At 47.6% G+C, this 24688-nt stretch overlaps 1 protein-coding gene across 2 annotated transcripts in view; it reads right to left on the reverse strand.

The window, feature by feature from the left end:
* Nucleotides 1-3375: 3375 nt before the first annotated feature.
* Nucleotides 3376-24688, reverse strand: part of MYCL (MYCL proto-oncogene, bHLH transcription factor) — a 102334-nt gene continuing 81021 nt past the window's right edge. The window contains exons 2-5 of one of the 2 annotated variants that reach the window (XM_023258521.2): nucleotides 20965-21108; nucleotides 10437-10617; nucleotides 8942-9446; nucleotides 3376-6000 (exon numbers count right to left, since the gene is read on the reverse strand). In XM_023258521.2, coding sequence (XP_023114289.2) covers nucleotides 5402-6000; nucleotides 8942-9437 — 1095 coding nt within the window. In that variant the 5' untranslated portion in view covers nucleotides 9438-9446; nucleotides 10437-10617; nucleotides 20965-21108 and the 3' untranslated portion in view covers nucleotides 3376-5401. Of the gene's footprint in view, nucleotides 6001-8941; nucleotides 9447-9783; nucleotides 10008-10436; nucleotides 10618-20964; nucleotides 21109-24688 lie in introns of those variants that run through there. The other variant, XM_023258520.2, reaches the window with a different exon arrangement.

Genomic DNA, 24688 nt, shown 5'->3' on the forward strand with positions numbered 1-24688 from the left:
AAGAATGGGTAATGTTAAGACAGTTGATCTCTTTGGCAACAGTTCCAAATAAAGACATTAACAAGGGCTGCCCACTGGGCTTAAAGTAGAAATGCTCACACCCCAACGGAACTTTAGCTGACACATTTAGACACCTCTCGTTCACCCCTGCCCAGTCACCCACTCATCAATCATCTGCCAACGGGTTATCTTCTCCTTAGAAAAGAACCTCTTTCTCAGTCCCTCTTATCACCTTCTAGATCAACAAAGCCATCCCCATCCTCCCCTTCTCCTTCTAAAGTGAATATTCTGGAATATCCTAACCCTGGGAGTCCTTTAGACAAATTCAGCACATCTAAGATAATTCAACCTGTCTCATTCCCCCCCCCCCAATACTCCCTGCCAACAGAGGCAAGAATTAGCACACGCTTTAGCTTTTTATTGTCTAACACAGAAGACGGCCTTTCTTTTCTATACTAAGTGTGGCTTCTCAGCTGCCCCTTATTGTCTATGTGCAGAGTCCCTGAGGTATACTATTCCCAGTCAAACCTAATTTGTAGAAATTGTCCTCCAAAATCCAGGAATAAACTCCCAGCTATTTTCAGACAAAGATAGAGGTAGGAGTCTGTAGAAATGAGTTAGGAAGGAGCTTAAAATACTTCACATTCCAGAAACACCCTCCCTTCCCCCCAGGAGATGGCTTTATTCCCTCTCCTTTCTCAGCAGAGTTACACTCAAAAGAGCTGAAGTTTGGAGTCAGGCAGCTGGCACTAGCTGTGTGGGCTTAGACAAAGGATTTCAATGTCTCGAGTCTTCAGTTTGTTCATCTGTGAAATGGAACTGACGCCACCCTGTTCTCCAGGTTGTTGCGAGAATTAAGATACTTAAAACAACTAACACTGGGGGTCCCTGCTGTTTTACAGAGGGCCCATGATTTCTTTCGAGGCCTAGGAAAGGGAGAGGAATCCTACAAATTAGTCTTTTGACAAATGGCATCAAAAAAGAAGGATGAATATACTGGGAGCAGAGTGACAAGAACTGAAAGAGGGAACTGAAGTTTCAAGAAAACTGTCCCAAGAACGCAAGTCTATGTTTATCAAACAGCTACTTACAAACTAGGTTCCCTGGCTGAGAGACAGTGGGGGGTTGAGTGGAAAGTTTACCTGACAAGAGACTGGGTTTGGGACTCTGGTTTTGTTATGTGACCTTGAGCAAGAAACTGCCCTAGGCTCCAGTACTATGTGGCAGAGGTTGCATACTTGTGATGAGGGTCACTTTGTAAACGTGAGGAATCTATAGGAAGTTTTTGACTCTACTCAGGCTCCGTAAGAGAGAGGGAGAGCAACCAGGTCTCAGCTGTAAAGGATTAGCCGAGGCAAAGTGGCCTTCTTCCACCATGATGTGCTCGGCCTTTCTGAACAGCAACTGTTTGCTTTCACAGTCCCAGAAGGGGCCTCGTTGGGGCAAGATTAACCCACCCAGCCCACAAATGTGGCAGAGTGACTGGTCATGGAACATTTGCTCCACTCCATCCCAATAAATGGCAGGCGCAATGGCCCCACGGAGAGACAATTCCAACAAGCAGTTAAGTGATGAAATTCCATGTTTCCCTCCTCCACACACCCCATGCTAACAAAACCAGCTGTCATTATTATGTAGTGGTTGAGACCTCTGGCTGTGGAGATAGGCAAAAGTGAGTTTAGATCCCAACTCATTGACTTACTAGCCAAGTAACTGAGTAAATTTGGGCAGGTTTTACTTTTACAGAGGGTTTTTTTTTTTTTAATTTTTTTTTCCCAACGTTTATTTATTTTTGGGACAGAGAGAGACAGAGCATGAACGGGGGAGAGGCAGAGGGAGAGGGAGACACAGAATCGGAAACAGGCTCCAGGCTCTGAGCCATCAGCCCAGAGCCTGACGCGGGGCTCGAACTCCCGACCGCGAGATCGTGACCTGGCTGAAGTCGGACGCTTAACCGACTGCGCCACCCAGGCGCCCCCCCTTTTGTTTTTTTTTTAATGTTTATTTATTTTTGACAGAGAGAGAGGCAGAACATGAGAGGGGGGGCAGGGGCAGAGAGAGAGGGAAACACAGAATCCAAAGCAGGCTCCAGGCTCTGGATGCGGGGCTCGAACTCACAGACTGCGAAATCATGACCTGAGCTGAAGCTGGATGCTCAACCGACGGAGCCCCCCAGGCGCCCGAGTTTTATTTTGCTTTTAGAACCTCAGGTTCCAAGGTGCCTGCGGGGCTTGGTCGGTTGAATGTCCGACTTTGGCTCAGGTCATGGTCTCATGGTTCATGAGTTTGAGCCCCGCATCAGGCTCGCTGCTGTCAGTACAGAGCCTGCTTTGGGTCCTCTGTCCCCACCCCTCCCTCGTTTATGCTCTCGCTCTCAAAAATGAATAAATATTTATTACGGAAAAAAAAAAGAACCTCAGTTTCGTCTTCTGTAACCCTGTCACACAGTTGGTCGTGGTGTCACATGAAGGAGGGGGCAGAGTGCTTTGACATAGGCAGTGTTCTATCAGGAACAGCTGTTATTCAATTCTCCCCTCCTGCGTGTAGGGCAAGTTTAGGAAGACTATGGGAGGGAAGAGGAGCCTTCATTTGCTTTCATTAATTGAGGGAGAAAGAAAAAAAAATCGTATCACATCACAAAATCTTAGCGAATTTTTAAGATATCCTGCATGGTCATCATACCACCAAGGTAAGAACCCGGTACCACCCAAAAGAAAATAAGGCTTCACACTTTAAGAAAGGGGTTTAGGGGCGCCTGGGTGGCTCAGTTGGTTAAGCGGCGAACTTCGGCTCAGGGCGTGATCTCGCGGTCCGTGAGTTTGAGCCCTGCATCGGGCTCTGTGCTGACAGCTCAGAGCTTGGAGCGTGTTTCAGATTCTGTGTCTCCCTGTCTCTCTGCCCCTCCCCCGTTCGCGCTCTGTCTCTCTCTGCCTTTCAAAAATGAATAAATGTTAAAAAACATTAAAAAGAAAAAAAAGAAAGAAAGGGGTTTAAAATCTACTACTTCATGAATACCTGTCACCCCCCTGGGCAGGAGCATTTGTCCCCATTTTACAGATAAGGAAACTAGGGCTCAGAAAGGTAAAGCTGAAAGGCACAGAGCAAGTGGTGGGGCTGGGATTTCAAACCTTCTGAAGCTCATTTTCAACCCTCTTTGCAATTCACAAGAGAATGCCACGTTCACGGACTACACCACGGACCAAACCTACATTGTTTAGACATGTCTGAAATGGCATTTCAGGAACCCGAAGTGGAATGACCTGGTTAGCAACATGGTTAGAGAAATGCAACCCTCTGGATCGCTGGTGGTTACCCCGAAACTGTTTTCCTTGGCTCAGGGGGACTTGGTTGGCATAAGGTGCCCCCACTCTGACATGTTTGAGAAATCTTTTATTAGCAGAGGTCTCAGAAGGCAACATTTTAAAATCAGGCAATTGATAACCACAACTAAATACAAAATTTCAGGTAAACTTGCCTTTCAAAATAAACCAGACTCTTGCAACAGGAGAATTGCCCAAGAGTTTTTTGTGTTTTTTTTCTTGTACAAAACAGTTAACACCACTTTGCAAAAGGCATACAAAAATACAGTATTAAAAAAAAAACAAAACAATAAAACAAACCACTGCTCCCAGCCTAATACCCAACAGCAGCTTATACACAAGCTATTCAGGTGATACATCAGTAACCTACGTCCCACCTGTTCTCCAAAGACAGTTCCAGAAGACAGTTGGCTCCCGAAAACCATACTCCAGAAGGTAGAGAGATTTTTTTCCAAATTTCCACTGGGGTTCTCTGAGGCCAGAAAACGACCTCAGAAACAGACCACTGTGCATAATAAGTTTGGAAGTAGCAGCTGGCTTTCCAGAGCCACAGACAGTGCTCTACCCGCCCCCCCTCCCCCTTTCAAAACCACAGCCAGTAGGCACCTGCTGCCCTGGGCAGAGTTCTGGAGGGGTTGATCTTTCTTCCAGGCCAAGCTTTGGGGCTCCTGAGTTGCCCACATGACACCTGTTGGGTTAGAGGTCTTTCCAAACTGGAGGCTGCACCTGGAGTCCACTTGGAGATGGGCTGTTCACCTGGGGCAAAATCCGTCATGGTCAGCGAAGCAGAGCTCCTGGAAGCTCCTTTAGAACCCAGCAGGAAACTAGTCCACCTTCTGGAGCACTGGATGAGTCCCAGCAGCTCTCCCAGCAAGAACTGCAGTAAGGCCCGGACTCTGGGAAACAGATCTGACTCATATCAGGCTGGCAAGGGGCCCAAGGTGGGTGCAGGGCCAGCAAGCTCTTTGGGAGTTGCGCTAGGACAGTTTGCAGGGTTCTAGTAGAACTTCAGACTTACCAGTCAGAGACTGAGGAGAGGGAAGTAGGAAAGAGGAAGTGGTATAGTTCTCCCTCTGGATGTGCCTGACATCTGCCTTGAGAAAAGATTCCAAGACGGAAAACACCTGGGCAGATCACAAGTTCACAGCCAGGACTCCAAGCCTTCCTCAGGCCGCAGGCTAGGACCCATTTCCCAGTGTCTTAGGGAAATATTTCTGACCTGTGGGAAAGGGGTGCTGGAGAGCCCATTGCATAACAAAGGCAGAAGAAAACAAAAAAGTCCCTTGTGAGGACAGAATGGTTTCTCCCTCAGAGGAAAGGGCCCAGAGGGCTTTGAGACAAAGAATCTAGAGGCCAAGCTCTTTAAATGTTCTCAAGGTCGCAGCATTTAGAGTGGGAGGAGGGGTGTCAGCTAACATCACAATATATATATGTATATATGTGTATATATATATATATACACACACATATATATATATATGTATATACACATATATATTAAATGTTTCCAACTCCTCAGCTACTGTAAAGTGTCTGACAGTGAGGTAATGGTCCATGTTGATCAAGTCTGTGAGCTTGTCTTCACCCAAGACAGCTCGTGTGTCTCCTGGAAAAAAGAGCCTCAGGGAGAGCGTCCGGGCCCAGCTGTCCTAGCATCACCCCAGAGACACCAGTGGGAGCATCCTTTCCCAGCCTAAAGCTCATCCGGAGTGTGAGATTTCATGCAGGCTGGAACCCACCCCCCTCAACGTCCACCACCTGTTGCATAGCATCTGTCAGGCTTTTCTTCCGAGCTAGTGAGCTAGGCACCCCAGGCTCCTCAGTCAGCTGCCTGCCTGAGAAGCCAAAGGCGCCAGAGAGCACCCAGTGCTCCCCTGAGTCAGGGAAGCGGGAGAGCTGGGTTCCCAGGTTTCCAAGAATGCAAGCCCTTAAGAGTGTGTGCACCGGCTGCTCTGCATTCTGGAATCTACCGTTCAGACTGTCCCACCGTAACCAAAATGTGCAAATTACTAAGGGGAGAGGGCAGGTTAAAAAATAAACTCGGGTCTTTGTAAGACAGAGCAGTCAGGCTTTTTGGTCACTTAGTAGCCACTGAGGTACGCAATTCTCTTCTGCAGTTGCTGCTGCCGACATCGGAGCTGCCTTTTCTCCGTGGCCATCCTCTTCTCGGCCCCCACCAGGGCTTGTAAGTATTCCAAGGCCTTACTCAGGATCACCACTTTGGGGGCCTTGGAGCAGCTGGCCAGGGTGGGTACCTGGTCCCTCAGGGCCAAGAACCTAGAACGGAGGTCATTCCGTCGTTTGCGCTCCAGGAAGTTGTGATTCTTCCTCTTGGTCACGTCCTCGGTGTCAGAACTGACAGGTTTGGGGTGGCAGGACTGGGGAGCCTCGCTTTCTACAAGTGGGGGACTCACAATCTCTTCATCTACCTCCTCTTCCTTTTCTTCTGGGGCATCTTTCTCCAGAGCCTCTTCTTGGGGACCTCTCTCGGGAGCCCCTCCTTGGGAACAGCTTTCTGGAGGAAAACGGGCGGCATAGTTGTGCTGCTGCTGATGGATGGAGATGTGGAAGTGTTTCATGCAGGGGTCCAACGGGTCTGCCCGCACCGTGATGGTGACTGGCTTCCGTACACCCAGGGACTGTCTCTTCTCCACTGTCACAACATCGATTTCTTCACCCTCTGTCCAAGAAGAGAGATCCAGAGAAGAAACACATCCCATGAGAAACCCACACACACACACACACACACACAGACCCTATGCTGAGGCTCAGGAAAAGAGGGGACATTTCCCCCATTTAGATATAAACAAATTGAAATGGGGAGAAAGACAACTGATTCATTTGTAGTGGAGTAAGGGCAGCATGAAGGAAAGGAGGGGAAATAAGCAAGAAGGAAAATATTCTCCAATTTCCTTTTGCACAGCAAGGCTTAGATAAGAACAAAAGGCAGACCCAAGCCAACAGCCCCCAGTCTGCACAGGCGCTCCCCTCCCCCACCGAGGGGATGGAGAGAAAGAGCTATCGGCCTGGGACAAAGTTTAGCTATAAAGATCTTCCCCAGTCGGGCTCTTTCATGCCCCATCAGAATTGTAAATGAGGGGTCTGTGGGCCGAGCTGCCCTTTGTTCCTGCCCAGCACAGTCTGCACTTGGGGAATTGTTACTTTTCACAAGTTATAAATCCTATTATTCCCCCACCTCTCTATTCTGCCATCCCTTTCAGCTGAAGATTTGGAGAAGGGAGGGCTACATATAACCCATCCCTCCTCACCCACAGAGGGGAGGGAAAGGGTTTCTCTCAGGAGCATTTTGCTCCTGGTTTCAATGGGTTTCTAGTCATCCATCATTTATAGGTCGCCTGCCCCACCCCCTTCCCTGGACCAGAAGAGGGTTGGATTTGTAATAGCAGGTCGGAAAAAGCTGCAGGAACTTCACAAAGGTACAAGCGACCATTTCTAAGCGACCTGTGCCGGGGGCAGGGAACTGAGCAGCAACAGAATGTCCCAGTACAAGGGCCAAAACACCAAGAGACCTGGAGATGCCTGGACATGCCCCCGTCATTCCCTGGCTCAAAGGTCTCTTAGGCTACCCAACCAGGAGAGTGCAATTAGGGGAAAGTCTTCCTGCCTCACGTTTTGCAGCCCCCACACAGAAGGCCACCTTCATGCATTTCAGCCTGACAACAGAAGAGCTCAGTTCTCTCGGCCTCTTTTGCATATCAGGATCCTTGAGCCCCTTTGTCAGGAAGGCTTCCATTGTGTGGACAATCGCATTATTTCTCCATTAATAAAACCTGACCATTCAGCCCTCCTGGCCACAAGGCCTGTGATTGGCTGGATAAGCTGTGTTTGGAATGCTGTTTTACCCAGCCCCTAACCCCTATTGGCTGAGCATTGCCGTCAGTCACTCTCCCCACCGCCCCCCCCTCATTGTTTGCAATCTGTTGCATTTTGTTCTGGGCCATGTGGCCTGTGAGTGAACCAGTGGCTTGCAAACAGGTTCAGGTTAAAGGGCAAGTCAGAAAAGGATTTAGGAAGCTTTCCCACATCCCAAACTTTTAATATTTCAGTGTTAAACCTCATGGCTGGTAAGGTTCTTCTTAAGGAAGAAATAATGTAGGGCACCATTCTTTCCAGAGATGATCTAACTCTACCCAGACAAGAAAATGCCCTCCGCTGGACAATCAAGTCCAACCCTCTTATGTGCAGAGGGAGAAACTGAGATCCAGACCAGCCAAGTCCACACATCACCTCTGTAATGTTCTGAATCTCAAACTAAGATCTCCAAAGTCCCCAAACAATGCTCTTTCCACTCTACCACTCCATCAGCTTTTGTAGAGATATATCTTTATTGGTTTCTTGATCTCAAACTCCCATTCCAGCCATCAAACAAACACAAGCTCTTGGTGTTGAAAGCAAGCAGGTTAAAAATGACCTTAACACAGTGGACCAAAAAAAAAAAGAAAATTGACTTTTAATTTCTTGTTATCCTTATCCCCCCCCCCCCCCGCAAGTATATACCCACTTCCCACTTCCCTCTCAAAAGGTCATGTAAAAGTTATTCTTAAAAGCTATGGCAAATTTTCTAGATACTGATTTACCTGACACTAGTCAGTTGGCACCCTATAAAAGCACCCTCTCCAGTCTTTCTCCTGGGTAGAGGTCTAAAAGGCGAGGCTAAGAACAGGATGCTGAAGTCTGCACTTAGTGAGGTTTAAATTTGCATCCAAGGATGGGGGAAGAGGCTGGAGCTCCATATCTGTGACCCCAGCACCTAGTCAGAGCTTGGCACCACTCAGCGGCCAGGGAACATTTGTTGAATGCAAGGAAGTAGCTACAGAGAGCCCACAGGTAAAATTAGGAGGGGCTAGAGGAACACCTTTCCAACTCAGGCCAAAGCAACAAAGCAAAGTGTAGCCCCTCTAGGATATGCTACCATGAAGACCCTCGAAACATCAAGGAAGCAGTGCCTGGATGCAATGGAGGATTGGGCAAAAGATGGGGCTCACTTCTAGTGACTTCCTATTTCCAAGCCTCGGTTTTTCCATCTGTTAATGGGGAGCATTCATCGCTCTGCTACCTATCTGTGGGTGATTGTGTGGTGTACAAATGGTAAGGGGTGGGAGGTGCAATGGGAGGGTTAGTAAAGCAGACAGGAGACTAGATTTTTTAAAGGGTGAAGGCTTTGGCTTTGCACAAAAGGCTCCTCAGCTTCCTCTCCCTAAGGGAGTGTGAGTTTCCCAGGGAAAGTGGCAGCAACAAAAAACTTCAAGCCTGGAGTAACCCTTAAGAGACCCTTCTAGCCTCCGGAGGAAAGAAATCCCCTACAGTCCAATCCTAGTATTGTCCTCCCTAAGCGCTAAGCCTCACCCTGTCTCCCTTGTCCCCTGGGGCTCCAATCATCATCGAAAGGACGCTGGCTCCCACGCCACTTCTTCAAACTGTTTACTAACACACCCACGTGCCAGACAGACACTGCTGAGGGCTACACCGGCGGCTTCAGCCACAGAAAGGGGGAGGTGGCCGCGGGGCTTGCGAAGACCCAATGCCTGACCTCAGACAGCGACAGAGTATTGGCCACCCTTGGGGTGCCCCCCTCTTAGATGGCCCGGGGCGGTCCTTACCCGAGTCGCTTGGGCTCTCGGACCCCGAGCAGGCCTGGGTCTTGGGCTCGCCCAGCGGACAGGGGGCAGCGGGAGCCGGGTTGCCGGCCTCGAGGCTGGGAGCGCAGTCTGGGGCGGCGGGCGCCTTGGGCGGGTTCCCCCGGGGTGCGCCGGCGGCGAGCCGGTCGCTCACCGCTCTCTCTAGCCGTTCCCGGGCGGAGAAGCCGCTCCACATGCAGTCACGGCGGATGATGGAGGCGTAGTTCCTGCCCCAAGCTTTCGAATGGCCCCGGGATTCCGCCTCGTCCCCGGCGCCCCCTCCGGGCCACGGCTCCGGGGGACCGATTCCAGGGGCTGAGTCCCCGGCGCCGGGACCCGAGCCCCAAGGCGGCGACGTGGGGGGCGACGGCACCAGCTCGAATTTCTTCCAGATGTCCTCACTGGGCGCCGTGGAGCGGTAGAAATCTTCCCCGCAGTCATAGTCGTAGAAATAGTGCTGGTACGAGTCGAAGTCCATGTCCGCTCCCTGCGGGAGGGAAGGGGACCGGCTGGCTGGGGTGCGGGCCGAGGGAGGCGTCCCCGGGTCCGCCAGCACAGCCGGTTGCCAGGCTCTCGTCCCTCCCCAACCCCCCGGCTGGCAGCCCGCGCCCTTCCCTCGCGTCCCGGGAAGCCCAGCCCCGGGTCGGCGTGCCCAAGGAAGAGGCTCACAGCGCGCGGACTGGGCTGCGGGGAGCGAGTTCAAAGCAAACTTTGCCAGCGCCGCCCGGAGCGCAGCTCCCAGGGCCCGGCCGGGCCGGGCGGGGGCGCGCTGTGCCCAGGAGGCAGCCTGCAGCCCGCCCCCCCTCGGCCGCCTGTAGCCTCACCTCGCTCCGGCCGCCCGCCACCTGGAGCGGACCGGCTCCCCGCCGGCTCGGGGCAGCCCGGCAGCCCGCACACAGGCACATGCGCGCCACCGAGCGCGCGGCCCGCACTCAAGAACGCGCCCCCCGCGCGCGCGCCCCCGCCCTCGCTCGCGCACGGCGGCCCGGACGCTCCCGGGATCCGCGCGGGAGCGCGAGATGCAGGCGCATTGTTTCCGGCTGCCTTATATCTCGTCGCGTTCCCTGAGCTCTGGGATCGGGGGCGGACCCTACGGGACAGGCCCCGCCCCCGACCCGCCCCCGACCCGCCGCCGACAGGTGGGGGCGGTGGAGTCTCCGCCCCACCGCTCTTGGCTGCTCTCTCCCGCTCCAGTCTATTTTCTGGACCCCCCGCCCCCCCACCAAAAATGAATTGCACGCTGGGGAGTGCAGGGCAAGGAGCGAGCTGACACGGCTTGGCGGTCGACAAGTGGAGGCGTGACTCTCCAGCTAGGCCCGGGCGGTCCGCACCGCGCAAACTAAAGTCTCCCTCCTTGCCCACCCTGGGTTAGGCAGTGGAGCTACTCCCTGCCCCGCCCCTCGAGGCAGCTTCGCGGGTTTAGTTCAGGTGCTTCTGCCCCGCAGTCCGGTGGAGGTTGGGGAGGGGACAGGCACACCTCCACCGCGCCACCTGGCGGCCCTCAGCCCTGAACTGGGGGCTGGTCCCGGGTATCCTCTTCATCACCCGTTGGCAGATTTCTTTACCGCGGTGTTCCAAGCCGGTACCTCAGACAAGCGAGGTAGGAAGATTCCGGACTTTGGGGCGTGAAACTTAACCTTTCTGAGCTTCAGTTCCATCTATAAAATAAAGGGATGGAACAGTTACTTTACAGGGTTGTTGTAAGGATTTCTTTAAGAAGATAGAGTAGAGAGGGCTCCTGGGTGACTCAGTGGGTTAAGCGTCTGACTTGGGATCTCACTGTTCCTGAGTTCAAGCCCTGGGTTGGGCTCTGTGGTGACAGCTCAGAACCTGGAGCCTTCTTCAGATTCTGTGTCTCCCTCTCTCTCTGCACTGTCTCTCTTTCTCTCACAAATAAATAAACATTAAAAAAAAAAAGATTAATTAGAGAAGGGAACTAGGCCAAGAAAAGAGGCAAGTTAAACAGACTTAGCCCCTAGTGAGTGCACTGGTGGTAAAGAGAATTCCTCCCCCCCTCCCCTGGTCTAGGTCAGAGCTGTCTCCCTTTCCTCACACCACACCCAAAACAGCTCTGTAAGAGCTGCAGTACTAGAGGAAAGAAAATGAGAATTTGGAGTCTGGAAACCTCATTCAAGCCCTTGCTTTGCTATTTGCTAGCTGTGGGGCCAAGTCATTTGAAGTCTCTGTTTGCTTATCTGTAAAATGGGACCATTGCCTGCAGTTGCATCTCTGGCCAAGACGATGGACATATAAGCCCTTTGTGTCATCTTCTATGCAGACTACTCTCAGTGGAAGAAGAAAAGCCAAACTGTATGGTCATTCCATTTAGGCCAAATAATTTGGGATAGCAGCCAACACATCTAGAATGTTCTATGTGGCATTCAAGGTCTGGTCACTGTCTATAGTCAGCAACCAGATCGCCTGCTGTCTCTTTCCCTCCCACTCCTATGGTCTAAGAACACCAAACTATTGGCATCGAAGCAGAGGGAAGTGAGAAGTGCAAGCAGTTCACTGTGTTTGGAGCATACACAAAGTGTGAGTTGACATATGGGTTGGGAGAAAAGGCAGGGAAGATGACACCCTCAGTTTGGAATATATTGGATCTAAAATGCATGTGGGACACTGTTGACGGCAGCAACTAGTTTGTACTAGCTTTGTTTTTGTTTTTGTTTTTAATTTTTAAAAAATTTTTTTAAATTTTTTTAATTTTTAAAAATTTTTTAAAATTTTTAATTTTTTAAAATTTATTTTTGAGACAGAGAGAAACAGAGCATGAGCTGGGGAGGGGCAGAGAGAGAGGGAGACACAGAATCCAGAGCAGGCTCCAGGCTCTGAGCTGTCGGCACAGAGGCTGACGCGGGGCTTGAACTCACAGAGTGTGAGATCATGACCTGAGCTGCAGTCGGACGCTTAACCAACTGAGCCACCCAGGCACCCCAGTTTGTACTAGCTTTGTAACCTTAGTACCTAGAATAACTTCTGGCAGATGTTTGTGGACTTACTGAGTGACTCAGCCAACCATATTTATTGAGACAGCCTGTGTGCCCTGCTTTGTGCTGAATGAAGGCACAGATCTGAAAGGCTCCAGTTTTGGTTGTAGTCCTAAGGCAGAAGGTTTGGAACCGTCTTTTGGTAACTTGCTCTCTGGTCCACAGATGTCTGAGATGGTTGCTATACCAGTCAGGATTCTTGGTTATAAATTGCAGAAACCAACCCTAGATAAATTTCCGCATAAAATAACTTTATTGGAAGGATTTGGGATACAGAATCCACAGAAGGCTTGGAAAATGAGCCTTCTTTATCTAGATGGTTCATTGCAGTAGGTGATACCCACGAGATGACCCCACCTCAAGAACCAGGATAAAGGGGTGCCTGAGTGGCTTAGCGGGTTAAGCATCTGACTCTTGGTTTCGGCTCAGGTCCCAATCTCACGGTTCTGTACTGACAGTGTGGAACCTGCTTCGGATTCTCTCTCTCTCTCTCTCTCTCTCTGCCCCTTCCCAACTCATTCTCTCAAAATAAATAAATAAACTTAAAAAAGGTAAAAGTATGATTTATATATTTTAAAAAAACAGAACTAGGATAAAGGAAATGAAGTTGTCTCTGTGAGTTGGGCTGCTCCTTCACTTTGCCCACTTTGTTTAATATATGTCTTCCTTACCAGGCTGTAAACTTAATCAGGGCAGGGACAACTGTCAGTCTTGTTGGCCACTGTAACTCTAGAGCTTAGAACAGAGCCTGGCACATCATGGGTGCTTTGTATATGTGTTGCCTGTTTGAGTGGATATAAGTCTCTGATGCTACAGAGATGTGCCAACATATCTGATGGAGACAGAATAACTGTCAGGCCTAGTCTAGACTGAATAAAGGTATTAAAGTAGCTGCAGAACGAAGGTTCCAGTTAGGAGTCTGCATTGCCAGTGAAGCAGAGAGCAGTAAGAGTTGTCAAAACAACCATCAGAGTGTCTATCCTAGCGCTGTCTGGACACAAATATGCTGGTCCAGGAACAAGGGAGATAGAGGCCTCATGGTTTGAAATCACCCAATTCACCCCCCACCTCACTAGTTCTTTGGATTAGCAAGCAACCTGCTGAAAACCACTCTATTTCTTATGTAGATCCACCCTTAGGGAGATAATGCACTCATCGGCAAACAAGAAAAACGTCTGCTTCAAAGCCCCACTTCCCCTTATAAATTAATGAACTGGCATCTGATAGGAAATATCAGTCTCATGAGCCTGGTTAATGTGTGTCTGTTCCACAGAGTTGCTGCTGCTTTTAAGGCTAACAGCTTTGGTTTTCGAGGTGATATCAGCACGCAGGATGGTGATAAATTCTCCAGCATAACAAATGCTACCCTAGGGACACTCAACTTTTCACTTCCTTTCTTTTTCTTTCTTTTTTTCCCCTAATGTTTATTTATTTTGAGAGAGAGAGTGAGAGAGGCAGAGAATCCCAAGCAGGCTCCGTGCTGTCAGCACAGAGCCCAATGTGGGGCCCGATCCCAAAAACCCTGAGGTCATGACCTGAGCTGAAACCTAGAGTCAGACACTTAACTGACTGAGCCACCCAGGCACCCCTTCCTTTATTTTTCTTAAAACATTTTAAATCAAAATAATACATACACATGGTTTTTAAAAATCAACAAAGTGTATGACAAGGTTAAAAAAACAAAAAAAGCAGTCTTCTGCCCTGCCCTCACCACCCCTGATTCTCACTCCCCAAAAGCAACTACTTTTTTAGATTTTTTTTTTTTGGTCCCTAATATTTACTTCCATATTTTGACAAATATAGTCTATTTTTCTTGATTTTTTAAAAAGTTTATTTACTTATTTTGAGAGAGAGAGAGAGAGTGAGTGAGCAGGGGAGGAGCAGAGAGAGGATCCCAAGCAGGCTCCGCGCTGTCAACACAGAGCCCAACACGGGGCTCAATCCCCAAAATGTGAAATCATGACCTGAGCCAAAACCAAGAGCCAGACACTTAACCGACTGAGCCATCCAGGCACCCCTATTTATCCTGATTTAAAATAGATTCTACAATAGAAGATGATGTAGCTCTTATATTTCCCTTCCCACATACTTAGTCTTCCCTTATTCTCCCAGTTTAAAATTATAGTTAGATGTTTTTTAATGTTTATTTATTTTTGAGAGAGAGAGACAGAGTGTGAGCAGGTGAGGGGCAGAGCGAGAGGGAGACACAGAATCTGAAGGAGGCTTCAGGCTCGGAGCTGTCAGCACAGAGCCTAACGTGAGGCTTGAACTCACAGACCACGAGGTCATGACCTGAGCCAAAATTGGAGGCTTAACTGACTGAGCCATCCAGGTGCCCCTAGATTTTAAAATATTAGTTACAATATTTTGACTATGTGACTATGGAACACTCTGACTATATTTCTTTTCTTGTATACTTTTTTCAGAGTTAAATTCTTTCATTTTTTATCTTTTGTTTAGATTTATATTTATTTATTCATTATATATATCATATATATATATTATATATTATACATATATAATTTAACCCTACACATTCCCACCTGGAGGTACAAAGATCACTTCATATGGTCAAACACATCAGGTAGTCAATCTATCAGTTCCATGTTTTTCTTGGAAACATACCTCCTGGAACCTTTTATCTTCCTATTCTAATCTGAATTTATTGGTGTCTAGGCCTACTTCACAACTGTCATCAAGCAAGTTCCCTTCACCATCATCCTGGACATTCCCTTTGCTTCTCTCCTGTGTTGGCTCCCCTGTTTTCTGGAACTCATTGCTTTTTCTTTCTTAATTTACTTCCTCACATTGTTGGAGCCATCCTTCTGCAGCTGTCTGGGAAAGTGTCCTTGGGAAGTAAAATTTTGAGACCTTGCCTTTCTCAAACTGTGTTTATTATACCTTCATCTTTGGTTGATAGTATGGTTGGGTATAGAATACCAAATTAGAAATAATTTTCCTTCAAAAATGTAAAGGTATTGCTTTCCTGTTTCTTAGAAACCAATGTTGCCATTGAGGTTGTATCATTTGAAGTTTATTTATTTATTTATTTTTAAGTAATTTCTATACCTAACGTAGGACTTGAACTTATGACCCCAAGATCAAGAGTCTCATGCTTTTCTGACTGAGCCAGCTAGGTGCCCTGAGGCTGATGTTTGAACTACAAACCTTTGTAGATGACCTGTTTCTTTGGAAGCTTTTAAATTTTTTTTTTTCAACATTTATTTATTTTTGGGACAGAGAGAGACAGAGCATGAACGGGGGAGGGGCAGAGAGACAGGGAGACACAGAATCGGAAACAGGCTCTAGGCTCTGAGCCATCAGCCCAGAGCCCGATGCGGGGCTCAAACTCACGGACCGCGAGATCGTGACCTGGCTGAAGTCGGACGCTTAACCGACTGCGCCACCCAGGCGCCCCTCTTTGGAAGCTTTTAGGCTGTGCTCTTTGTCTCTAACATTCTGAATTTTTTTCATTGATATGCCTTGGTATGGGTCTGTTGTATAATAATAAAGAGTTTGATTGGCCCTTGTCCCTGTCCCTGGAGGGGAAATAAATCCTTGGAAATTCCCAAGCAATAGGACTTTCTTTGTTATTCATAATGGGCCCTGATAGTTTATGCTAATGGATAACTCATGGTGGCCCTCTAGATAGTTTAAGATATGTTAAGATAAGTTGGATAGCCAGATAGTTAAGACAGAGGTTGACCAAGTAAGAAAGGCCAACCATGTGATTAGAGGGTTGGGGATTTGGGTCATGTGATATCAGTGGGACCTCTGGCAAAGGAAAAGGGGGCTGGAGATTGAGTTCAGTCACATGAACAATGATTCAATTAGTCCTGCCCACCTAATGAAAGCCCAGTAGAGACTGGACCCCGAAGGGGCGCCTGGATGGCTCAGTCAGTTGAGCATCCAACTTGATTTCACCTCAGGTCATGACCCGGGGTCGTGGGATTAAGCCCCAAGTCAGGCTCTACACTGAGCATGGAGCCTGCTTAAGATTCTCTCTCTCCCACTGCACCTCTCCTGTACCCATGATCTCTGTCTCTCTAAAATAAAAATAAAAATAAAAATAAATAAATAAATTTTAGGGGCTCCTAGGTGGCTCAGCTGATTAAGTGTCCAACTCTCAGTTTTGGCTTAGGTCATGATCTTATGGTTCCTTAGATCAACCCTTGCATCAGGCTCTGTGCTCTCTGGAGCCTGCTTGGGATTCTCTCTCTCTCCCTCTCTCTCTCTCTCTGCTCCTCCTCGGTTCATGTTCTCTCTCTCTCTCTCTCTCTCTCTCTCTCTCTCTCTCTCTAAGTAATTAAATAAACTTAAAAAATTTTTAATTAGAAAAAAAAGAAGGGCACCTGGGTGGCTCAGTTGGTTGAACAACTGACTTCGGTTCCGGTCATGATCTCATGGTTTGTGAGTTCAAGCCCCACATAGCATTCTTTACTGACAGCTCAGGGCCTGGAGCCTGTTTCAGAATCTGTGACTCCCTCTCTCTCTGCTCCTCCCCTGCTCACACTCTGTCTCTGTCTCTCAAAAAATAAATAAGTGTTAAAAAGAAAGAAAGAAAGAAAGAAAGAAAGAAAGAAAGAAAGAAAGAAAGAAAGAAAGAAAGAAAGAAAGAAACTAGACACTGAAGTTCAGGTGAGCTTTCCTGGTGAGCAATGCTATGTGTATGTTATTACACATACGTGTATTGACAGGATGATGCATTCTGACTCCACAGGAAGAAGACATTGGAAGTTTCATGTTTGGGACCCTCCAAGACCTTGCTTATGTGTCTCTTCTTTTTGCTGATCCCGATTTGTATCCTTTTTGCCATAATAAATCTGTAACCATTAGTGTAGCATTTTCTTGAGATCTGTGAGTTGTTCTAGTGAATTATCAAACCTGAAGGGGTGGTGAGAACTCCTGAACTTGTAGCAGTTGGTCACTAGCGTTGGTGGCCTGGGAAGCCCTGAGATTGCAGCTGGTGTCTGAAGTTAAGATAGTCTTATGGAGGACTGTGCCCTTAACCTGTGCAGTTTGAAGTAACTCTAAACAGTTAGTGTCAGAAATGCATCTTTTTGCATTCTTTGCCCTAAGTTTTTAAATCTGGAAACCCATTCACTCTGTAATTATATTAAAAAAAAAAAAATATATATATATATATATATATTTTACATTTATTTATTTTTGGTAGACAGAGAGACAGAGCACAAGCGGGGGAGGGGCAGAGAGAGAAGGAGACACAGAATCTGAAGCAGGCTCCAGGCTCCGAGCTGTCAGCACAGAGCCCGACGTGGGGCTCGAACCCACAAACTGGGAGATCATGACCTGAGCCGAAGTCAGACACCCAACTGACTGAGCTACCTAGGTGCCCCTATAATTATATATATATATATATATATATATATATATATATATGCATATATATATATATTTTTTTATAATTATATTTTTGAAAAATTTCCCCCCTCTGTTTTTTTTCTTCTCTCTTTCTAAGACTCCTGTTAGCCTTTTCTTATCTCTTCTTTCATTTCTGTCTCTGTGTGTTTCATTTGACTTTTTGGAAGATTTCCTCAACTTCTTTTTATTTTTACTTTTTTAATTAAAAAAAATTTTTTTTAATGTTTATTTTTGAGAGGGCAAGAGGCAGAGTGCAAGAGGGGGAGGGGCAGAGAGAGAGGGAGACACAGAATCAGAAGCAGGCTCCAGGCTCTGAGCTGTCAGCACAGAGCCTGATGTGGGGCTTGAACCCACAAACCATGAGATCTGAGCTGAAGTCAGACACTTAACCAACTGAGCCACTTGAAGGTGCCCCCCAAGTGCTTTTTTTTTATTGTTTTTTTAATGTTTATTTTTGAGAAAGAGAGACAGAGTATGAGTGGGGGAGGAGCAGAAAGAGAGGGAGACACAGAATCCAAAGCAGGCTCCAGGTTCTGAGCTGTCAGCACAGAGCCTGATGCTGGGCTCGAACTCCCAAAGTGCGAGATCATAACCTGAGCCAAAGTCGGTTGCTTAACCAACTGAGCCACCCAGGTGCCCCAGATTTCCTCAACTTCTAATTCTTCTATTGATTACAAAAATGTTTTTGACTATTGCATATTTTTTAATTTCTAAGAGCACTTTTTTTTTCTGTTGTTTCATAAATGTTCATTTTTCTGTACTTTCCTGTTCTTTTTCCACGGACACAATTGTTTCCCTCTTTTTTCCTCTGAGGTTATTAATAATAGTTTTTAGGGGCGCCTGGGTGGCGCAGTCGGTTAAGCGTCCGACTTTAGCCAGGTCACGATCTCGCGGTCCGTGAGTTCGAGCCCCGCGTCAGGCTCTGGGCTGATGGCTCGGAGCCTGGAGCCTGTTTCCGATTCTGCGTCCCTCTCTCTCTCTCTGCCCCTCCCCCGTTCATGCTCTGTCTCTCTCTGTCCCAAATAAATAAATAAATGTTGAAAAAAAAATTTTTTTTTTAAATAATAGTTTTTGTACTAATTATAAATTTGGGAAATTTCTTCTGCTCCCTGTTTCCCCTGTTTCCTCTGAAACCCCCTCCATCCCTCAGTTTGCTTTGCTTTGTGGGTTTTGTTGTTGTTGTTTCGATGAAAGCAAGTATCTGGTGATCCTTGCTGTAAGTTGTTTTTTTTTTTTTTTTTTAAATATTAAAGAGTGAGGTTTAATAGCTGATTGGGGGCACCTGGCTGGCTCAGTCTGTAAAACATGCAACGCTTGATCTCAGGGTCGTGAGTTTGAGTCCCGCATTGGGTATAGAGATTACTTAAAAATAAAATCTTAAGAATGAATAAAAACAAGAGTTGAAATCTCTGTATGTGTGTGTGTTGACTACTAAGCTTCGCTGAAGCGTTATGAGACAGGTACGTGGCTGTTTTGCTGGGGACTCCTCCACTGTCAGTACCCGTGGGTCTTTTAATTTTCATACAGAGAAGTTTTCCAATCTTCTTCCAGGGACAAAGTTAGAAGCCTGGTTGCCAGCGTTCTGGGAACGAACAGGGAAAAGGGGATGAGAGGGTCTTACAGTTTAACAAATCCCCCCTGATTACAGTACAGTCTGGCAACCCCTCGTCTCAGCTGTGCCGGTGCTCCCAAATCTAGAGCCTCACAGTTCAACCTCCTGCCAAGTTGGAAAAGGGCAATCACCTGGCTATAGAGGTTTAGGGAGGAGACAGGAGTCTAACTCCTTCTACTTTCACCCAAACCTCCTCTTTTCAGCCCCATCCTACAACCTGCTCTCAGAGGCATCCCGTGTCTCCTGACCTGTTCTTGGGTTCTGATGTGCCAATAGGCCGTCACCACCATCTATTTCCAGAGCATTTTCATCACCCCCCAAAAGAAACCCCATATGCGTTAAGTAGTCACTCCAAATATGGATTTGCCTATTCTGAATATTTCAGATAAATGGGATTATACAATAGGGGGCTTTTTGCGTCTGGCTTCTTTCCCCATGTATAGTGTTTTCAAGGTTCACCCGTGTTGTAACATGCATTTATTTATTTATTTTTAATGTTGATTTTTGTTTTTGAGAGAGAGAGAGAGACAGAGACAGAGACAGAGACAGAGCATGAGCAGGGGAGGGGCAGAGAGAAAGGGAGACACAGAATCGGAAACAGGCTCCAGGCTCTGAGCTGTCAGCACAGAGAGCCCAATGTGGGGCTTGAACTCACAGACCGTGAGATCATGACCTGAGCCAAAATTGGACATTTAACCAACTGAGCCACCCGGGTGCCCCTTTGCTTCATTCCTTTCTATAGCTGAGTAAGACTTCATTGTATGGCTAGGCCACATTTTGTGTATCCATTCGTTAGTTGATGGACATTTTGGTTGTTTCCCCTTTTTGGCTATTACGGTCAATGTTGCTATCAACATTCGAGTATAAGTTTTTGTTTGAATATATGTCTTCCGTTCTCCTGGGTATATTCTGAGTAGTGGAATTGCTGGGTCATCTGGCAACTTTGCATTTAACTTTTTGAGGAACTGCCAAACTGTTTTCCACAGTGGCTGCCCCATTTTACATTCCCACCCATAATGTATAAGGGTGACAATTTTTCCACATCCATACCGACACTTGTTATTTTCAGTTATTATTATTATTACTGCATGTGAAGTGGGTGTGAAATGGTATTTCATTGTGGTTTTGATTTGCATTTTCTCTAACAACTAATGATATTGAGCATCTTTTTGTGTGTTTATTGGCCATTAATATATCTTCTTTCCAGAATGTCTATTCAAATCTTGTACCCATTTTTTAATCAGATTGTTTGTCTTTAATCAGATTGTTTGTGTTGTAAGAGGTCTTTGTATAGTCTCAGATTCTAGACCCTTATCAGACACATGATTTGCAAATATTTTCTCCCATTTTGTGAATTGTCTTTTCACTTTCTTCATAGTGTCCTTTAATACATAAAAGTTTTTAATTTGATGAAATTAATCTATTTTCTCTTTGGTTGCTGTGCTTTTTTGGTCTCATATCTGAGAACCCATTGCTAAATCCAAGGTCATACAGACTTACTCCTATGCTTTCTTCCAAGAGTTTTATAGTTTTAGCTCTTACATTTAGGTCTTTGATCCATTTAATGTTTAAAAAATATTTTTAAAGTTTATTTACTTATTTTGAAAGAGAGAGAGTGTGAGTGGAGGAGGGGCAGAGAGATCATGACCTGAGCTGAAGTTGGTTGCTTAACTGACTGAGCCACCCAGGTGCCCCTAATTTTTTGTTGTTGTTGTTGTTGTTGTTGTTAAGTTGCCTCCATGCCCAATGTGGGGCTTAAACTCACAACCCTGACTAAGATCAAGAGTCACATGTTCTACTGACTAAGCCAACCAGGTGCCTGTGAGTTAATTTTTGTATATGGTGTGAGGCAGGGGTCCAGGTTCTCCCGTTTCTTTCTTTCTTTTTTTTGTATGTGCAACCATCACTACTAATGCTAGAACATTTTCATCATCCCCAAAGGAAACTCTGTGACCACTAAACCGTCATTCATTCCTTTCCTTTGTGAGTTTATACCTTCCCCCCGCCCCCAATCCACTTACTGCCATTTTAGTGAAGTTGCAGAAGTAGAGATAAACACATGTGATCCATCCTCATTTAGCCAGAAATCTCTTCTTCGTTTCAAAGTGCGACAACTCTCACTTTCATTAGGCAGATTCCGGGGCCAGGCGCTCTGAGAGGGCTTTCTGGAGAAAGGAAATTTGATCTGAGCCTTAAAGATGTCTACAATTCCAGTGGAAGTTAAGGAGATAAAGGAGAGAAAGAATGAGAAGGGAGAGTTGGGGAGAAGGAAGGGGAAGGAAGCGAGAGGAAGGACTCTGGTGCTAGCACTAGAAGAATTTAATTAGATAAAAATCTGGTGTCTTATCCCTTGCCTGTAGATCTATTACCTCTGCTTGAGTTTCACTGAAAAGCAGCCCTTTTCTTAGAACCCTAAGGAATGTGACCTGGCCTTGAACGCAGTGAGAAAAAGGTTCTGGGAATTTTGGACCTCCCTCTGCAACTAACCTGGGAAGGTGCCCGGCCTGAAGAGACAAGAGCAGCTTTCAAGAACAAAGAGGTGTATGCTGGATATAAAATTTATCTATTTGCAAGTTGTGCCACACCAAGTCAGCTGGTGCTGACTCAGTTTTCTCATCTGTAAAATGTTCTATCTAGCAGCGTTATTGGAGAATTAAGATACAAGGCATCCCTCACTTTCTGAAAGTACGTTAGTATCTGTTTTTGCTAACTGAAAGAAATAAGAAGAGGATTTCTTTTTTTTTTTCCAAAAAAAAAAAAAAAAAACGCCTCTACTAATAATAAGTCTTTCATAAAAGTGAAATGGCCAGTTGGACTTATGAAAGATTGCATAGGAACCCTCTACTTTCAGATGGCGGGGGGCGGGGGGCAGGGGAACACCTGTATTTGCAGTGTTTAGCAGAGTGCGAGGCCCAGAGGAGAATTTTTTTATTTTTAATTAATTTTCTTAACGTTTATTCCTTTTTGAGAGACAGAGAGAAACAGAGCCTGAGTGAGGCAGGGGCAGAGAGAGAGGGAGACACAGAATCTGAAGCAGGCTCCAGGCTCTGAGCTGTCAGCACAGAGCCTGATGCAGGGCTCGAACTCACCAACCAGGAGATTATGACCTGAGCTGAAGTCGGAGGCTTAACCGAATGAGCCACCCAGGCGCCCCTCAGAGGAGAATTTTTTAAATGTCAGTTTTCTTCTGTTTCCTTCTTTGGCAATTTAAGGTAAACAACATGGATGGAATCTCAACCAAGGTCTTGAGTGCCTATCTAAGGAGCTTGGACTGAAGCTGTAAGCAATGAGGAATTATAGGAGATTTGTGAGTGGAAGAGTGACAAATCTATCTATGCTTTGGAAATATCCCTTCCAGAAGAAGAGAGTCCAAGCATAATGCAAGAGAGGGAGTCCTGAGCCCCAGCTCTACATCTAAGTGACTCCATTTTCTAATGGGCCCAACACATATGAAAGGTCTCCAACAGTGTTTCCCTAGTGGGCTGTGAGTTGTGTGAAAGCTTAATCCCTAAGGCAAACAGGAAAGCAGCTTGTCTTCTTAGAGACAGACCTGACCGTGGATGTTCCCCAAACATGAAGGGCTGGTGTAGCCAGCCTGAGCTGCCACCTGGGGGATGGGATGGGACTTTTGAGAAGCTCTAGAGAGTGTGATAACGGCCGAAGCCCACAGGGCCCCCCTGGCGCTGCCCTCCAGAGAGAAGGAATGCCAAGTGCCTGAGGACAATTTTGAAACCATACGGACCCTCATTAAGAACATTTTCTCATGAAGGATGACCAACCTCATCCACGCCCTCTGGGTTGAACCACGGACACAGGTGGAGCGAGAGAATCACCTGGAATGACTCTTCTGTCCACTAGAGGGAATCCCAGGCTAGAGATGGGGAGTCCTGTGTGTAGGAGCCCTGAGGCTGGAAGAAGGCACGGAGGGAGCTGCCAGCCAGGGGACCCGAGTGACCCTGGCTCAATGTTGACGGGAGTTAGCGTGTGTCAGCTGGGTGAGCGCCGAGTTTTGCATTTCCAGGAATCGTGAGAGCTGGTTGTTAAGCCCGGTCATTAAAAATTAAATTCTGTGAATGGACACTTAAGTTAAATGTTAAAAACAAAGGTAGTCAAGACCCCAAACTCACCATTCCCTACTTATTTTACTGTTAGCTCTCTATTGAATCTGTTACGTCAGCAGTACTGTATAATGGTGTGCTCTGTCCAATTTCAACTGTGGTAGCTTGCAAGTGGCCATGGTGGAATATCTGCTCCATGGAAACCCGCAAATGCTACAAATTGGGGCTCCACCCCCCCCCCCCAATCCCGTGCCAGTTGTTAAATATTTGCCAGGACATCACTGCCTCGGCCTCTCCCACATCAGGTGTCGCGGGGGGGAGATGAGCTTTTCCAGTGGTCTTGCCAACACAGACACACTCAGATGTCCCCATGGAAGGAAGCACCCAATTGAAGCAGGCAGAGGCTGTTGAGGGGTACAGCAGTGGAGAGCACTGTTGTGTTGTTGCAGGCAGTTGGCCCAGGGGTCCTCACCCAGGCTCGGGCTTTGTGCAAGCTCTTCCTTCCACCTGAAACCTGTTTATGCTTAAGTGTTCAGGCATGCCTTTCTGTCTGCATAGCAACGAAGTGAGTTTCTAGATCATCCAACCCTAGAAAGTGTTCCCCGTCAGAAGGGGGGTTTCTTGAGGGCCAGGGAAACTCCCACCAGGGTCCCAGGCCTGCTGCAAATCCCTGCTCCAGAAGTGTTGGAGCAGCTACACAGAACACTGCAGCACCAGGCAAGATACGGGAGTCCTGCAGATCTGGGCTGGGTCACCCCATTGCCACATGACCTGAGAGAGGCACTTAACCAGTCTGGTCTCTGGTCTCCTAACTTGTGAAATAAGGAGAAGAATGATCATCTTGCCTTGCATGACCGTGGTGTCCATTAAACGCGATTATCCATGCAAAGCTCTCAGCCGGTGATTCAGTCACCTAGAAGGTGTTCCATGATGTAGAAGCTATTGTCATACTTAAAGGCAGGGTGTGGGGTGGGGAGGAGGGTGTGAATTTAAGTTGGCTCCAAGTGCCGGACCACCTTGACGCTCTGTGGTTCAGGAGGGAGGGCAGGAGGGGCAGGGCCAGGAGGCAACAAATCCGTGGTGGTACCGCTGGCCTTCTTGCCCCAAGCCCACAGCCAGGAAGTGGACTCGAACTGGAAACCGGCCCTCAGGCCAGGACTCGGCCAAACACTGGGCAACCGGCAAGGGCGCCGCCTCCGTACCCCCTTACCCCTCCCCCGCCTCCAGGGCTGGGACTTGGGGGCGGGAGGGCCGGCAGCCGGACGTCCAAAGGCCGGGGCTGGGCGCAGGAAGCGGCGGCAGGCCTGTCCTGGAGCCTCAAAGCGGCGGAAGGGTGGGAGCGGCCGGCACCTGCATTGTGCGAGCCCCGCTCCCTGCTGGGCCGCCAGGGACTCCCCAGGACGCGTTCCTGGCATCCGCTGCTGGGGCAGGACGGCGGCAGTCAGGCAGGTAGTAATAACTGGGCAGAGAAGGCTAGAGCTGCACTTTCATTCGTTTATTGGTGCATTCATCAATTTTTGAGCTATGGCAGGAGTAGGAGGGCAAAACCAGTCCATGACCCAAGGACGCTCCCACTTCGTGGCTCTGTGGCCAGATGGCTGGGTTGGAATCCTTGCTCCTTTCCCTCACTAGCTGTGTAACTTGGGCAAATTACTTGGTCCCTCTGGGCCTCATCAGGTGGAGTGTT

Source organism: Felis catus, chromosome C1 (assembly GCF_018350175.1).
Source record: "Felis catus isolate Fca126 chromosome C1, F.catus_Fca126_mat1.0, whole genome shotgun sequence".
NCBI classification, from domain to species: Eukaryota; Metazoa; Chordata; class Mammalia; order Carnivora; family Felidae; genus Felis; species Felis catus.